Source organism: Chelmon rostratus, chromosome 1 (genome assembly GCF_017976325.1).
Source record: "Chelmon rostratus isolate fCheRos1 chromosome 1, fCheRos1.pri, whole genome shotgun sequence".
NCBI lineage: Eukaryota > Metazoa > Chordata > Actinopteri > Chaetodontiformes > Chaetodontidae > Chelmon > Chelmon rostratus.
The window spans coordinates 16,900,728-16,918,140 of NC_055658.1; the positions used below are offsets into that span (position 1 = coordinate 16,900,728).

At 41.5% G+C, this 17,413-nt stretch overlaps 1 protein-coding gene across 2 annotated transcripts in view; it reads left to right on the forward strand.

The window, feature by feature from the left end:
• The window catches only part of myo1ea (myosin IEa), a 52,187-nt gene that overhangs the window by 19,895 nt on the left and 14,879 nt on the right, over positions 1 to 17,413 (forward strand). For both annotated transcript variants that reach the window (XM_041965660.1, XM_041965579.1), the window contains exons 5-15: positions 3,786 to 3,873; positions 5,949 to 6,038; positions 7,002 to 7,133; positions 7,433 to 7,567; positions 7,860 to 7,992; positions 12,220 to 12,416; positions 12,546 to 12,626; positions 13,287 to 13,373; positions 13,483 to 13,566; positions 15,589 to 15,756; positions 16,666 to 16,751. In XM_041965660.1, coding sequence (XP_041821594.1) covers positions 3,786 to 3,873; positions 5,949 to 6,038; positions 7,002 to 7,133; positions 7,433 to 7,567; positions 7,860 to 7,992; positions 12,220 to 12,416; positions 12,546 to 12,626; positions 13,287 to 13,373; positions 13,483 to 13,566; positions 15,589 to 15,756; positions 16,666 to 16,751 — 1,281 coding nt within the window. The remainder of the gene's footprint in view (positions 1 to 3,785; positions 3,874 to 5,948; positions 6,039 to 7,001; positions 7,134 to 7,432; positions 7,568 to 7,859; positions 7,993 to 12,219; positions 12,417 to 12,545; positions 12,627 to 13,286; positions 13,374 to 13,482; positions 13,567 to 15,588; positions 15,757 to 16,665; positions 16,752 to 17,413) is intronic.

The following is a 17,413-nucleotide window of genomic DNA, read 5'->3' on the forward strand; positions in this document are numbered from 1 at the left end:
GTTTTTCCAGCATATCATTTTCAACTTCATTGAAATGCAAATTAAGCAAAAACAAATATGAAAAGGTTCTCTTCAAAAAGAAAGGGAAAAAAAAACAATCATGCAGGAAGAACACCTGCATGATTCCTGGCCCAGAGTAACTTAAACATAATAAATGAGGGATTTTTTTGTTGCTTTTCCAGTCTGTTTGAGTGTGAATGTTTTTGAGCCACAAAGCTGCAGTGAGAAAAGTGTGGTGTCATGATTGAGGCTTTATCCTATGGTCCAGTCACCTGATCAGTGCGGTTACTATAGTGCTTACCTCATGATGAATGACCCCTGCTTCAGCACTTTCACCTGTTGTTTGGACAGCCAGCAGTTGCTAGTTCAGTTTCCCACATAAAGGCACTGAGGTGGATTTTGTGATCGACTAAATCAGCAAACAAAAGCATGGAAGTGGTTTTTATGATGAACCAGGTCTCAGCAAACAAAGGCTGCAGTAAACTGCTGGCCAGGCAGTGTGGTCAGCATGAGCCTGTGTTGGCGCTTTTTCACATTTACTAAGAAAATGTGTGAATAAACCACACAGGGGCAATTCAGGATGAAGTGGTGGAGCTTTGACCAATCTTGCTGGGAAATTGTAACCTTTTTCCTATGTATTACTTGCTCTCTGCTTACCACAGCATGTGACTGGTGTAGCTATCCCTAGACATCTGGATCAGATAATAAAGGGATGACTTGGAGCAGGTTGGTGTTGTCAGTTTGGCGCTCCCCATCAAACTATTAGATGAAATCAGACCTGTGGCATCTTTTAAAAGTCTCAACCAAATGTTTTGTCACCTGAGAACCAACCACATCTGATCAGAAATGCACAGCCACTAAGTTTGCCTACAGTTTTCGTAGATAGCCATTACTTTTTGTCCCTCGAAGCAGGCTTAAAACAACAACTCTTATCCTGAAAAAGCAGGTTTATTCAGTGTCGACTGTTGATGATCCCATCCCAGCTGATGCTGTCACTGGTTCGGTCGTGTTTTCGTGTTCGCAGGTGGCTGATGTTGCCTGTTTGCTGTGTTCATTCAGTCTTTTGTCCAGAGTCCTTGCTGATTCATCGATGCAGTGTTCCCCACAGCTGCTGGGCATGATGTCATGCACCACTCCAGCCTTTTCCCCTTTCCTCCCAGAGGAGCCGAGGGCAGCAAATGAATTATTTTAGGCTAAAAGGTCGACTGATTGTGCTGCTTTGAAATGGCCCAGCCATCAGTTCAGACCCTGTATTGTACCCACAGTCAGACGTCTTCCTCCAGCTGCCTTGACGTACAGCAGATCAGAAACTCACCAAACACTGACCTTTAGGCTGTGTGTGTCAGACAGTGATAAAACGAGGTGAGGGCAGCATGTATGTGTGTTAATATGTATTAACACTCGTGCAACCAAACCTGTGTCACCGTAGCATTTGTCATTTAACGTCCTACTCCACACTGCACATATATTATCCTTTTTGAAAGCCCAGATGGTATCAGCACTCCATTTTAAGCATGAAGGCATTTTACATTTTAAGCATGTAAGCAGACACTATTAGACAAATTATAAATAAAATCCAGTGTACTTGGAATTCTGTCCCAGTTTGTTATTAAATTGATTTGATATTTCAAGTTTTCTCAGTCAAGTTGAAATTGAAAAAAGATATCTGATACCTCAACACCATTCTCTTACTGTTACACTGAACTTTAAAACAGATGGACACGGGCCCCCGTAGCTTGAATGCAAAGAGAAATTGCATTATCACAGCAGAAATCTTGAACATACGGTACTGAACATGCAACTTCAGCTTGCTCTGTGGGGAATGCACTGCTCTTTATAAGATTTAAAACCACCAGAGCTGGAAGTCAGTGTTGACTGTGCATCCTACTCATAGCTGATGTCAGTAATGATTTATGAAAGTTAGTGCTTAAGCCCCTGTGCCTCTGCATTGTCTAACTCATGTCCTTGTTTGGTTAATAAATCTTTGCGGAAGTTAACAATGCCTTCAGTGTTTCAGCACCACAACAATGAGACTCGCCCATTTGGGGGTAGGGGGACTGGAAATGGGACTCCCGCCGCAGCTTGTGTTGAAAATAGCTCTTCAGAGAATAACTTTCATGAGGAAAAACAATGCTCTCTGAAGGAGCGCTGGAGGTTGTTCTGACATTAAAAGTAAAACCACAGCTCAGCATATCAGTTTCTTCTCGTTACTTGAGGAGTGAGCAGTGGTGGAAGAAGTATTCACATCATGAACTACACAAAAAGTACTCATACCACACTGGAAGTACTCTACAAGTAAAAGCACTGCGTTCAAAACCTTACTTAAGTAGAAGTATGTACATATCATCAAAGTAAGAGTACTCGTTGTGCAGTAAAATGGTCCCTGTCAACTGAATCCTCCAGTTTATCAGAAAGATTCAGGATGGAAGAGTCTGATAAATTGTTAAGTGCATAGTAACAAGTGACTAAAGCTGTCAGACAAATGTAGTGGAGTAAAAAGTGAAATATTTGCCTCTGAGATATAGTGGAGTATAAGTATAAAGTTGTGTAAAATAAAATTCTCAAGTAAAGTGCAAGTACCTTGAGCAGCACTTGAGTAAATGTACTTCGTTGCATTCCTCCACTGGTACTAAGTGTGCAGTGAGGTAGCCCAGACAATGCAAAAGGATTTGGAAGAAACAAGGAGGTATATAGGGGCAGGGTTACAACCATATAGAGACTGATGTGTAATAGAGTGGCTCCCATGACTTCCTCTGGCAGCCCCTAACAGTCTGCAGCTGTGTTTCTCACAGAGGCATTACCAACCTGACTCTACTTTAAGGCACAGTAAGAAAAAACAGACTCCACTGTCATCCACTGCCAAGCCACATATGTCAAAATAAGTATGACACTGGCAAAGTGAAAGGCAGGGAGGAAAATAGACAGGGTGAAGGAAAGAGATGAGGGAAAAATCTGTGAATGTGACAAAACAGAATTAATGCCCTTATTGCTGCAGCATTCATCTGCCCCAGATGTGCTGTGGCCTAACACACGTTGAGCCTCTGAGTTGAAATCTGCATCTAGCTGCACATTTTGGTTTGTGAAGTAAAGGGACTGTGTACATGTGAAAGCAGGAGCTGACGTTTCACCTGTTTATTCAGCAGGTTCATACTAACTCATACATAAACCTGCAAATTGGCCATTTCAACTACTATCTAAAGTGAATATGTTTTCATTGTCTTAAAACACTATGAATTAGATCAATAGTTGTGACTTGATGTAAAGCAGAATTTTGACCATCTAAATGAAGAATATGAACGTATACTATCTTGACTGGCTGGACTTGGAAATCAAACACAACGTCAAATATTATCATAACCACGTGACCACATATAGAAGCATAAAATATACTGTTTGCTGCTTTGTGTTCAGACAACCAGGGGCGGTGCCGAGGGGGGACCGTTAAAATATTCATAGTAGCAGCACAAGCATAGTGTCTGATAGCTAACAGGATCGATCAAAGAAAGCAACAAAAAAAGCTTTTTTTGGCTCATAAAAAACGTTGATTTGAGAGACTAAAAATAATGACACCATGAACATGCAGCTGCTCAGTTAAGTCACTGGTCCTCCGCAGCCTGTTTTTGAAATACCAAACAACCACCCAGGTGTGCATCAGTCACTTAACATCATATCTGAGCTCAGGTGTCACATGCTATTAGTCAGTTCATCATTGGACCTGATTTGACTCAGATGCTCAGATTGCATGTATGAAAAAAAATGTGTTTGAATTTCTGTTTGTTATTCAGTGGAGAGAGCGGCGCAGGGAAGACGGTGGCAGCCAAATATATCATGGGCTACATCTCCAGAGTGTCAGGGGGCGGACCCAAAGTACAGGTGAGAAGAGCTGCTTCTTTTCTTTTAGGACAGACGTAGTAGACGCACGAGATGTTTGAGATTCTTCAGATGCTGAGCTGCATAGATTGAATGATAACTGGCCAACAATCCGTTTTTAAAGAAACGTTATGATGGAAATTAAATGTAAAATGATGAGAAAAGCGCACACTTTGATCAGTGCAGTATTCATTCAATGAGGCAAACTTTAAGGATCTTTTTCAGGTTGAAGAGCGTTGCAGTGTACAGGTGCTTTTTCTAGCATTTGTTTTTTCCATATAATCAATTCATTTAGATTAAAATGCAACACTTTCAAATTAATGGGCATCCTTCTATATCAGTATTATAGTAAGTTCTTCAATTGTATTTTGCCTATCCGAAGTGCGCAAATCACATAATGTCACTGCAGATTTATATGAAATCAAGCAACCTGTTGCTACTTCATTCCTGCAGTTGTTTCTCTCCTTAGTTGAAATCTGCATCTAGCTGCACCCAATCCCATCTAGCTGCACCCAATCCTCCTCTTATCATCCTCATCCTTATAGCCCATTATCAGCCTATCAGGAGCCTCTTATTCACCCAGCCCCCTTTCAGCCATCTGGCAGCCCCCAAACCAGCAGATGTCCAGTTCCTAAGCTTGATAAAGATCTAAAGTTTGACGAGGAAATGCCTGCGCCATGATGGCAGTGGGATTTTTATATTTAATCCACTCAGAGCTGCTTCCATCAAGGCAATGTTAGAAATCACCCCCAGGCTTAAAATTCAATGGTAAAACCTTTGTGTTATACAGCACTGTCGTTGTTTTGAGTGTTCAGAGTTGCAAGTTGCTGTACAAATGTACAACCCCAGTGCCAAAAAAGTTTCGACACTATGTAAGACGTAAATAAAACTTTGACACATATTCAATTGAAAACAATACAGAGACAATATATTTAATGTTTGACCTCATCAGCTTCATGATTTTTGTAAATACCTGCTTATTCTGAATTTGATGCAGCAACACGTTTCAAACAAGTTGGGACAGGAGCAACAAAAGACTGAAAAGGTTGTGGAATGATCCAAAAACGCCTGTTTGGAACATTCCACAGGTAAACAGGTTGATTGAGGAGCATCCTGGAAAGGCTCAGTCGCTCACAAGCAAGGATGGAGCGAGGTTCACCACTTTGTGAACACATGATTGTATAAAGGATGTTACTACATGAGCTCAGGAACACTTTGTCGGTGAGCACAGTTTGTTTGCAAGTGACTGCTTTTTTGTTGGAATCAGGGTTGTACACACAAGCTAGTCAGGAAAATAATTCTCTTGGTATTGTTTGTTCAAACAAATGTGGCCGTTATAATGGGCACACAAACACAAACACAGTTCGCATTTTGTCTCCACCTCTTCCAGCTCCTGTTCAGTATAACATCTCTCTCACATGCTTCCCTTCAGCCTTGCACACACCGGTATGCTCGCATTCTTATGCAACGTGTTTCTGGTGTGTGTTCACATGTGTGTGAGAATGGTTTTGAACAGATAATAAGTCCCTGCCTGTAACATATCTGTTCATCTGCCACCTTCATTCATACATAATAAAAGAAAAGAAAGTTATGCATATAGAATATAATTTAACATCTTGAGACAATGTTGGAAATGTGACGTCACTTTCATTAGTTATCCCTTGGATCCAGTGTGTTTTAAAGCTGCTCCTCGGATTGGATGAGTGAAATATGATGAAGTAGTAACCTAACTGAGTGCGACATGCACTGTTTGTCTTTTTCCTTTCATACAGGACTAAATTTAGGAATGAAAAAAAGATTCCAAGAAATAACTTCCACTCAACTTCTGTGTACAATAATGGAAGCGGGAGTAGATTTGTCTGCTGCACTGATTTAAACCTCTGACATGCAGATGGCTCACAGGAAAGATAATGTCCTCCAGACTTTATGTGCGTGTGTCTGTGCATGCTCGTATTTAAGTGGAAAGTTCCTTGGACGTACACGGCAGCCTGTCAGCACTGGTGTGCAGTGCACTGCATCCGTACCTGTCGTCCAGTCTGTCTGTGACGTAGCTAACAGCTCGTTGCCTCTCCTTGCAGCACGTCAAAGACATCATCCTGCAGTCCAACCCGCTGCTAGAGGCCTTCGGCAACGCCAAGACTGTGCGGAACAACAACTCCAGCAGATTCGTAAGGCTTTCATTTCATGTGTTGGCCTTTCCACTTTTTGTGAATCGGCTGCTTTTCATTGTTGCTCCATTCATAACTGGTCAAGAAAACTAAAGAAAAAAAGGTAGCAGGCAAAAGTTTAAATGAGGAGGGTGAATTTGAAAATCATCCTCCAGGGATGCGTTTTTGCAGCCTCATGTCTGTGCCTGAGCTGATTTGCAGTGTAAGTGAGGATGACTCTTGGAGATCATAACATAAGACAGAATTAGAAGAAGCCACTCACATTGCAAATCCTGAACTGTGTTCCTCAGACATAAATACATCTGTAGGTACTACTTACCCCAGAATAATTTGAGGACTCAACTTTTCTGTGGCGCACCTTCAGATCCAAGCCGAGACTTTTGAAAACAAAGATTTGCACCAACAACTTTTTCTCTGTTTTGCGTTTTGAGGAAGCAAACCTCATGTGAGCCCTGGTTAACCAGAGCTGTGCTGCGCAGAAAGACATACTGAACACGCAGAACCACTGGTGCACATCCTCTGCTTACAAAGGAGCTCGGTCAACAAGGACTTAGAATTAAGGCAAAGCACATTTAGAAAATGCATTTCCTCAGAACTTTTCCAGCTGAGTTTAGTGGTTCAGCTCAGCATACAAAGCGGTATTATCTCAGTAATTGGGACGTTTTTAGAACCAGTTTTGGGGAAATGGATTTGGTTTTGCGCTAATGGCCTGAGATCACTACTTTTGAGGTGCTGCCTTTGAATAAATAGTGTCTCTGTTCGCTTCTGGGACCGGCACAGATATTACATTACAGGCTCGTCTGGAAAAGAGAGCAACACAAAAATCAGGATGACATTTTTCTATAAATGTACACACACCACTAGAACAGCCAGGTGCCAGCATCTCAGATCTTACAGCTCTGGCTTCAAGCTTTATCGCAGCCCAATCCCGTGCTGAAAAACCAACATGCTTTGATCCATCAGGGGAAATACTTCGAGATCCAGTTCAGCTCCGGTGGCGAACCAGACGGAGGGAAAATCTCCAACTTCCTTCTGGAGAAGTCACGTGTCGTCACAAGGAATCCTGGAGAGAGGAGTTTCCACATATTCTATCAGGTGAGACCTCATTTTATTGTCCAGCTGAAGAGAGAACGGGACACATTTGGCCGGTGAAGGGAGCCTGCGAGGGGATTTCAGGACACATTGGATTTGACGTGCCTTTTGGCTGCAGGAAGAGGGTTGATCTGTTTTCATTGCGGATGGCTCCAGGTCCATGGAGGACATAGAGTTCAGTCTTACCATACAGTTTTTTTTCACATGCAAAGTAGAGCGTGCTGCATACGTATAAACATGAAAATGTAGAAAAGTGACACCAATAAAGCACAATCTACATGGATGCATTTCTGCTCTTACAGTTGATAGAAGGAGCCAGTGGAGAGCAGAAAAGCAGCCTGGGAATCACAACCCTGGATTACTACACTTACCTCAATCAGTCTGGTTCCTACAAAGTGGACGACATCAACGACAAGAGTGACTTCCAGGAGACAATGGTACGGTCCGATTCCTTCTGTTTAACTGGCAATAACTTCACACCCTCAGCGGTGTTGTGTGCGCCTATGAATCTCATACCAGTGTTCATGTGGCTCGCAGTCCTCCCTCTTTACATTCCTCTCTCTCCCTACCAGTCCTCTTTTGTTTTCTTTCCCAACGATCTCCTCCTGTTTTTGTTTACCAGCGAGACCGCAACAGGAGTAATTAGAGGACATGAGCTAGGTACCACGGGAGTGAGTAAACCCACACTGCGGCCCCGATTTAGCATGATCTTTTCCTTTGCTTTCCCAGCATGCCATGGATGTGATTGGCATCTCAGCAGAGCAGCGCGCCATGGTGCTTCAGATTGTGGCCGGCGTCCTGCACCTGGGAAATATCAGTTTCAGAGAAGCCGGCAACTATGCTGCTGTGGAGAGTGAAGAGTGTAAGTAGTCCACAAAAGAGCTGAACACTGCCTTGTTTTCTGTTTAATGTGGTTCACGCTAAAACAGGTAGCAACAACCAGAGCTCACTTTTAAGCTTTTAGAAACATAAGCATGGGCTATTGTTAGTATTCCTATTAGCCAGGACGAACAGATGAACAATAGGTTTATCCAGGCACATTTTTATTTACAAAAGCTATGACAAAAATAGCAACTATTAGTTAGACGTGTGTGTGAATGGGAATAGGGGCTAACTACTATTTGATGTTCAACGCTCCAATTCCTCTCCTTCAAAACAGTGGTTTGGTTAGCATGTAGCAAGTCTCAGGTTATAAGCAAACAGCTAAAAGTCGACATCCATGCTATGCTAGCAGCTGTCACAAAGATGTTGGCGCTCGTGCTTTACTTGGGCGCAGCTCTGATTTGAGAGGAAAGTGCTAGCATGCTTAACATTTGCACAGTAATAATGCTAACAGGCTTATTAACTGCAATTTCCCAGCTTGGGATAAATAAAGTATATCTATCTATCTATCTATCTATTATGGTTAGTCTTCTACATGCATTTCTTACAAGACTGACAGTCTGCGGCCATGCTAGTGACTCTGTGTGGCTGTTGCCTACTTAGGCGCAACAGTACTTTAAGCTACATGCTAATGTCGGCATGCTAACATGCAGGTGTAATGTTTATCATATTCACCTTCTTAATTTAGTGGGTTTGCTTCATTAGTTTTGCTCATATTTGGTCATAAAGCAAAGTATTAGACACATTTAAACTTTGACCTGATGATAAAATGTCAGGAAAATCATTTATATTTTTAGAATTCATCCTCTGGAGAACATGAACGTCTGTAGCAGATTAGAGTAGTCTGGATATTTGGATGAAACTTTACATGTGGTGCTAGAGGAAAAATCAGCAGGATTCGTCCTCTGGGGAGAATGAATGCACAAACAATCCTGGCAATCTCTCATAGTTGCTGAGATATTGTTACAGTTTGGAGCAAAGTGGTGTATGACCAGCTTCGCCGTCCGTAGAACCGTGTCGCTGGTGTGGCTGAAAAGACACAGATGCAGTCCTGTGGTTCAGAGATGAAAGACAATGGTGCTGATGTTCAGGTTGAGACTGACTTCTTTTCATTGCTCTTGCCTCTCTTCGCTCTTCAGTGTTCTGAGCTGCCCTTCTCTGCTTGGTTTTGGAGGATATTTCTCTCTCACCACTTTCACTCCCTAAACTTTTATTGTGTTAATGCAGGGCCGCAGCCAGCCGTCTAGAGTAATCCAGGCCTCGCTAGATTACCAGAAAATAAAACGCTATTATTGAATGACTGGACGTATTTCGTGAGAGACTAAAATTACTTGGAAAAAATGCTTCTTCTGTCCCCTTCCCCCTTGCCTTCTCCTGCCTCATTTTATTCTTTTTTCTTTTCCATTCTCCTTCCTCCTCTTGCTGTGTCTGTATGATGCAGATGAGAGTGTAGCTGCCAGTGTACAAAGCCTCGGTCTGTTCGGTGCAGACGCAACAGCAGCCCTCCATAATCTCTGCCTTTCCTGTTCCCTCCGGTCTCGCTCACTGTGTGCTTGAGCTGCAGCGTGTTGCACATGTTCAGATCCCTGCCCCCCATATGGAACTACACCAGCCAAGTTCTCATAGACATCAACTTGCACTCAGCACCAAGAGTGCGTCATCTCTTGTTGAAACAAATGTTGAGACTACTTGTACAAATCATTTGGACATTATTTGGCTGGTTGGGCCAGTTAGAAGAAACTTGATCTTTACAGTGACGTGCTGTTTTGTAAAAATAACTATTTTAGGATCTTGTGCTTTTGAACAGAAGAACTATTTTCGGTTTTGGCATTAGTCACAGTTTGGCTTTAATGGCTGTGTCATTCATGAAACCTTTGGTACCTTTGGAAACTTTAAGATAGTGATCAGAAATCAAAATAAAGTTCTGTGGGTTGGAAGAAGCCTTGTCTGAGTAACTTGAGTTTGTAATGACTTAATCTAATGAGCCTGTACAGTTGGGATCCACTGGGTTGAGAAGGTTCTTTAAAGGAATAGTTTAACATTTTGCGAAATACATAGATTTGTATATACATGCTGTATTTATAATACAACATAATAGTAATTAATGAGTTGTAGAGGTGCTGGTAGGTGGTCTTTGTTATCTTTGGACAGAGCCAGAGTAGTTTTTTCCCCTTACTTACAGTATCTGCACTAAGCGAAGTGTCTTTCAGTGTACAGATGTAAGAGTCCTGTCGATCTTGTCATGTACCTTTCAGCAAAAAGCTAATAATTTCCCAAAAGGTGTTAAACTATTCCCTGCTGGGCCCCCAGGCTCAGATAATGTTAAAGGATAGTTTCATAGCTCACATGGATCTTCTTAACAAGCTATAAAAGTGTCATAATCATATCAGGAAAATCTCGTCCATTTTCACTGTGGATTTGCTCATCTTTTTCAGAATGATGGCAACATTTTGATGTTTGTGATAGTGTCTTCCGTGAAGAAAAGTCCCGCACCTGAACTGTTGTCACAGCCCGATTTTAATTTGGATTTATTGTTGTTGTGTTAATGAGGACATCAGGGAGACTAATTATACAATGAAAAAGAATAAAAAACTTGCCAGGAATCAAACCTTGATTATTCAAACATTATTATTCGCATTATTTGAGTCAAGCAGAGTCAGTATTGCAGAAGTGAAGCTGTAGAAGCCTAAGTGGCAATTTTTATTTTTATCTTCTTTGAAAATTGTCACTACAGAAGCATTGAGTGACAGGATCATCACATCTCATTCGATCAGTGATGCTTCACAAACCTCTTTCCTGACAACACTCTCTCTGATTCCTCTCACTGCCACTTTGACTAACAAATTTCCTGCAGGGGGAACTTACATGACCATTGTTCCCAAAATTCACATACGCAGCCTTTGTAAAAGCCTCCAGGCCGTAGGATACAATCCATGCTTTTCCTGCCGAGCACAAAGAATGACTTTTCCTCATTATTTAAGCAGGCATACGGTCAGTCACACCCTTCTGTCCCAGAACGGGAGCTACTGCAGTGGTCTAATGCATTCCCAGACATAGTGAGTCTGCAGGCCTGAGAGCCATTTCCTTTTAGGGGAAGTGAGTCACTGCAATAAGGCAGGGAGGGGCTCTCAGGGGAGATTATCAACGCCAGGTCGGGACAAATGATCGTGGCGTTCTCAACGCAGACTTTTTTTTTCAAGGGTTAGCCTAATACTATTTTTCTATTTAGCATTCAGCTATAATTCATAGCTCATCTGCTCTGAGTTCTGAGACAAGGCAGTTTCATTTCGGTGGTTTAGCCACAGAATTGTCCCCAATTTTGTGGCTTTACGCCACACAGGCGTGCATTGTGTTTATCAATAGAAGCTTTTCTGATTTGTGAAACTTAATCACAGATTGATGAGAGTAGATGCAGTGCAAAAGGTACACTGGAGTTACAGTGGTTCTCTCTGCTATGCAAAGTTTACATGAGGCTGCCTTGAATGAATGCATGTTAATTTGCATGCTAGTTTTCAGAGAAATATCTATGTTGTTTTAGAGCACCACCCATTATTAACATGCTGCTTCATTTCTCAGTTTATCATAATAGTACAACAGCAAGAACCTAACATACCACAACAGCATCAGCTAAATAAAATGCAAATAACAGTATATTCTTTATCGATTAATCTAGAGGGTAATGATTTAATGTGTAAGATGTTAGAATCCGTCTCCAGTGCAGTGTCACCAGATGTCTTGTTTTGTCCAACCTTAGATGAGGAAAAGCAGCCAATCGCCATGTTTTTGAAGATGTTGTTAATAATACTAATACAACCAATATCATAATTGGAGGATTGATTTTCCAGCAATCAGCTTATCATTTAATCAGCTAAGCATTTCAGCTTCAAAGGAGAACCATGGTTATAATGTCTGTGTTGCCAATTGGAGTCTTGATGATTGTGGATAATAGTAATATGACGTAATAACGTTATATTATATAATATTATGTCTTTGATGGTTGTTTTCAGTACATAAATTCATGCAGAATAATAATGACTGTCCTCTCCTATAACATGCAGCTATTCCAGCTCAGCGTACACACACTTGAGGTTTAATTTACCAGTGTTGTCTAGAACAAAATTCCCAGAGATTGAAAATGTTTTGTAAGACTTTCTTTCTTTACGTTCCCCCTCGCCTCTTCCATCCTTTCTCTTCTGTCTCTTAACAGTTTTAGCCTTTCCTGCGTTTCTGCTTGGAATCGACCAGAACCGTCTGAAGGAGAAACTGACGAGCCGGAAGATGGACAGCAAGTGGGGAAATGCGGTGGAGTCCATCGACGTGACACTGAACGTGGAGCAGGCGTGTTACACACGTGACGCCCTCACCAAAGCCCTGCACGCACGAGTGTTTGACTTCCTGGTCGAGGTACGATTGCGTGTTTGTACAGTTTTGCAGTTCAGTAGATCTTTATATATACATATATATATAAAAAACAAAGCTGTGACAACCTGTAACAAGACTTTATTCCTCTCCTTTTCAATCCTTTGATTTCAGTCCATCAACAAAGCCATGGTGAAAGATCATCAGGAGTTTAATATCGGAGTGTTGGACATTTATGGATTTGAAATTTTCCAAGTAAGTGTTTTTGGCCATTTAACAGGCTGACACACAGCTTTTGGAATTTTACTCTGCAGCAACACATAAATTAGATTAACAGGCATTAAGTTTGAGCATTTAAACAGATTAAACGCAAAGGATGAGACTGATTTCTAAAGTATGGAGATTAAGTTCTGTCTCCTGATTGAGACAGCAGACCTCAACATGCCTTGCTAATCTGATTACTTGTTTGTTTAGTTTGAAGTCCTGGACACTTGATAGGATTGGACAAACTAAATGGGAATGTTTCTTCTTCTATTTTGGTTTGCAAGAGCTCTGGATTCCTAATGTTGGGTACAAATTGTTAGTGCGAACCTTGAAACTAAAAAACATTATCCGTCTCTAATCAACTCCTCTTAACCTTAGTCGTTTAGTTTGAAGGGTTTTTTTTCAATGCCAGAACAGGTCAGCTGTATTTTGTTGGCCACAGGTCATTAGACAGGAAGTTGCAGACCACCATCACACAAGGCTCAGGCCCAAGGTCCAGTGTATGTACTGTGAATTGCACAATGGGTCCCTTCCTCTAATAACTCCCACTCCAAACAAAGCCCATTGAACTTACAGGATATCCATCCTTGACTGAAGATAAAGCTCACTTGTCCTGTATGGATTTTATGAAACATGTTGTCTCTTCATCAGAAAAATGGATTTGAGCAGTTCTGCATCAACTTCGTGAATGAGAAACTGCAGCAGATATTCATCGAGCTGACTCTGAAGGCAGAGCAGGTACATTTCCTCCGCTTTCTTCTCCTGTAGTTTCCTCTCTTTTTTATTTCCACCCTCATTGGATGATTTATATTCTGTCTCTGACCTCTGCTCATGTCTCTCTTTGTAGGAGGAGTATGTGCAGGAGGGCATCAAGTGGACTCAGATTGAGTATTTCAACAACAAGATCGTCTGTGATCTCATCGAGAGCAAAGTAAATGAATCTTCCAGTAAACAAATAATGAAGTGAACAAACTGGAAAGTTTGCACAATGGCGATGCGCAATCCTTAAAAGATTTTACTTTAACAATGGAAATGTGCATGTGGAGCTGGAAATTCATCAAAACAACTATGGATGGAGCTGAAAAAAGAAGTTGATTAATCAATTAGTTTAATTTCAGAAAATTAATCAGCAACTATCTGGATATTTGATTAATCATTGTTTTTCAAGCAAAAAAGTAAAATACTCTCTAGTTCCGGCTTCTCAAATGCGTGGATTTCTGTGTCTTATGTCATAGCAAACTGAATACCTTCAGGTTTTGGACTGTTGGTCGAGCAAAACAAGTAATTAATCAAGAAAATAATTGGCAGATGAATCAATAAGTAAAATAATCAGCAATTGCAGCTTTAATCATGGGATACATGAGCAGGATTTTAGATAGATTAGATAGTTCATTAGAAAATAGTTTAAATGTATTAAAAATTGAAAACAAATTTGGGTTTGATCGGATTTGATTTTATTCTGTCACAAAATTAACTAGAATAAAACAACTATAAATAGAAAAATAAAAAACATGAAAAAATTCCTGATCAGCAAATCAGGTTAAAAACAACCTTCATGTTGGAGGTAATAAAGTTTTATTGACAGAGAGAGAATTGTTAATCTAAAAGTATTATTATTCCCTGCATCACTTTACAATCACAACAAACTTGGATATGAACACGTTTTTAATGATAAACATTTGTTAGTTTTACTCGCCTCATATTATAAGCTGAGTTGCAAGCTGCCGCCAAGTTCCTGACTCGTTGCCATGGCTTGCAGCTTGATATCCTCAAACGTGCCGACATGCCTCTTAATTTGATTTATCTATCCCACTGAGAGGCCTAATCCATGAAATCTACAACAAGAGCTTTAAAACAAGCCTCCATCTGAGAGGAGCAGGGGATCTGTATCAAATGCTGACACTTCGGCTCTTTACACCCGGCCCACTTTAGTTAATCCAGTGACAACTTTACATGAGACCTTTCAACGGAGGCCTGTGTTCTCTGAGTAGAGACACTGTCACCACTGTGCACACTGAAGGCCACCGATCAATTTAGGACGTAATGGAGCCAAATGAGGCAGTGTGTGAGAGTAAAGCTGCTCCACTGTTACATTTAGATGTATAGATGCTTTTGTGGATCTCACATCGCCTTTAGATGCGTAGTTGGTGTAAAAAATGTGTTTGCATCACAATTTTTATAGCTGAACCTCACTGTGACTGTAATGGCGCATATTAGGGCTGCAATTAACAATAATTTTAATCGATTGTGCCCAAGGTGACATCTTCCAGTCAGTGCAATTCAATTCAAGGGACGAATAAAGTGTTTTGAATGCAGCTGAATTGAAAGGTTGTTGCTTTGTTTCGTCTGACCAACAATCCAAACCCCCAAATTCAATTTGCTGTCATAAAAGAGTCAGAAAACCAAACGGCCTGAAAAATGAAGCCACCGCCCATGTGTCAAAAACTGCAGTACCTTGAATGGCCACCTGAGGCCAATCCCCCATAGACCTCCATATTATAATACGCAACTTTGCAGCAGAAATAAACATGCTTACATCCTGATACAAAAATGGTTTCGGTCTCTATAGCTAATTTCCCCGTTCCTGACTGCTGTACGGGGGTGAATTTTTATATAACTCACTCATTTATATCGAGGCTTAAAGTGGAGTCAGGCACTGCCAAGATGTTGATGGCCAGAGCCAGTGTCACTGAGCTTCACAGTGACTCTTCAGAAACCAATGGGTGACGTCATAGAGACTATGTCCATGTTTTATAGAGTAACTTTCTGTCTGTGACCGACCAATTAATTGCTCCAGCTCTAGTACATAAAACCCCAGAAGTGTAAATTTTAATTTTACCCAATAATCAAAAACTAATGCTCAATTAACTTCAGAATGTGTGAAATCCATTGTAGTAACATAGGTAAGAGCCAGTGATGATCTGAATGTGAAACATTTTCCACGTGATCCCAGAATCCTCCTGGCATCATGAGCATCCTGGACGACGTGTGCGCCACCATGCACGCGGTGGGCGAGGGGGCCGACCAGACCATGCTGCAGAAGCTCCGAGTGCAGACCAACACCCACGAACACTTCAACAGCTGGAACCAGGGCTTCATCATCCACCACTACGCTGGCAAGGTCAGTCTGAGTGCACAAAGTTTGGTCCATATCCTCATATTAAGATCAGACATATGCTTAATGATACTTGTATGCTTTGTTTTACAAAACAGAAAGATAATGATGTTAAGTAGACGGTCTGCAGAGACCTCCACACTCTTGTCTTTGCCTCAGTAGGGAGCTGACAGCAACTTCTGGAAACAGAAAGTTATTAAAATGTCATTTTTTATGGTGTTCCACTATAGAGCTGTTCCTGTTGCGCCACACTTGTATGATCTGTCATAAATACCAGTTACACAGCTGGTACTTTAATTCTGGAGTCAGTGTCGTCATCTCCGTCCTCTTTAAGTTTTTCCCTTCTAAACTAACACCCCTTTCTTTCTCTTTCTTCATCCATTTATGGTTACAGACCTTCCCCTTATGTAACAGCGTCAAACAACGTCATACGTGTTAATCAGCCTCACTCTGTTTCTACATTACAGTTGTTGTTTTTTTTGTGTTCATTTTAATTCTGGTGGTCTGGGCTGAGGTTGTCCCGTGTCATTCTCCAGATGTGTAGTGGCCTCAGCCTGGCACACATGCCGCAGGCTTAATGAGTCGTGCCATAAAGACTTGAGGGGCTCCCATGACCGGGCTCAAAACATTCCAGTCTCAGCCTACAGTACAGCAGAAATAACACGGTTTCATTTATATACTTTTAGACCACTGCTGGTTTTATAGGGCAGCTAATTCTGAGAGGTGTAAAACTTGAATGTGCAACCCTTCATTTTCTATTGCCATGAAATTTTCAAGCCATTGACTCAGGCCAGAATATTAGGGGTTTTTTTTATTTTCACACAGGTGTCTTTCTTTATTCTGTTGGAGGTTTAAAGCAGTTCAATCTCGTCCACTTTGACTCTTCAGAAATCCTTCTGTGTGTCTCTCCTCCAGGTGTCCTACGATGCCGACGGTTTCTGCGAGAGGAACCGAGACGTCCTGTTTACTGACCTCATTGAGTTGATGCAGAGCAGTGAAATGTAAGTAACCCCTATTTGCACATTGCACCAACATGTGATGAGGATTTGTATGGTGCTCACTTCAACTGAGTTTTCTATTGTAATGCATATGGTTAGAATTGAATAAATCTGAATGAGACTTTGACACGTTCCAGTGCATCTGGAAACTGACGGGACGTCGCAGACGTGTGCAGGGCAGGCTAATGTCGTGCTCTCTGCCCTGAATCACGTCTGGCGGCTGTCCATGTATGTGGCTTTTGGGGTCCACCCAATCTGGCCTAACAAGTGCAGCCTCCCTGCGGGGCTGCATTGTGCAGTCTGGTCCCCCTGTGTTTTGGTTTCTTGGGCTTTCTTTGTGTCGAAGTGGCCATCTGTGCAAACAGCCTGCATTGTCTGTGTAACCCCTGCAGGCCTCAGCCACTATTTGCCCTCTTTGTGTGCACGTTTTGTGATGCATGAAAGGAGGTTATGTCAAAATCCCATTCAGACACGTGCTGGAAAATATATGCATGCACTTTATGTGGCATATAGACATACAAAATACATATACACACATAGATGAAAGAGTTTGGCACAGTCACACATAAAGGAAGCCTGAGAAGGAAGGAAGCCGCCTCATTCCTCTGAGCAGCAGGTCTAAATAGAGAAGAAAGGAATGACCAGTATTGTCAGCTGTACAGTAT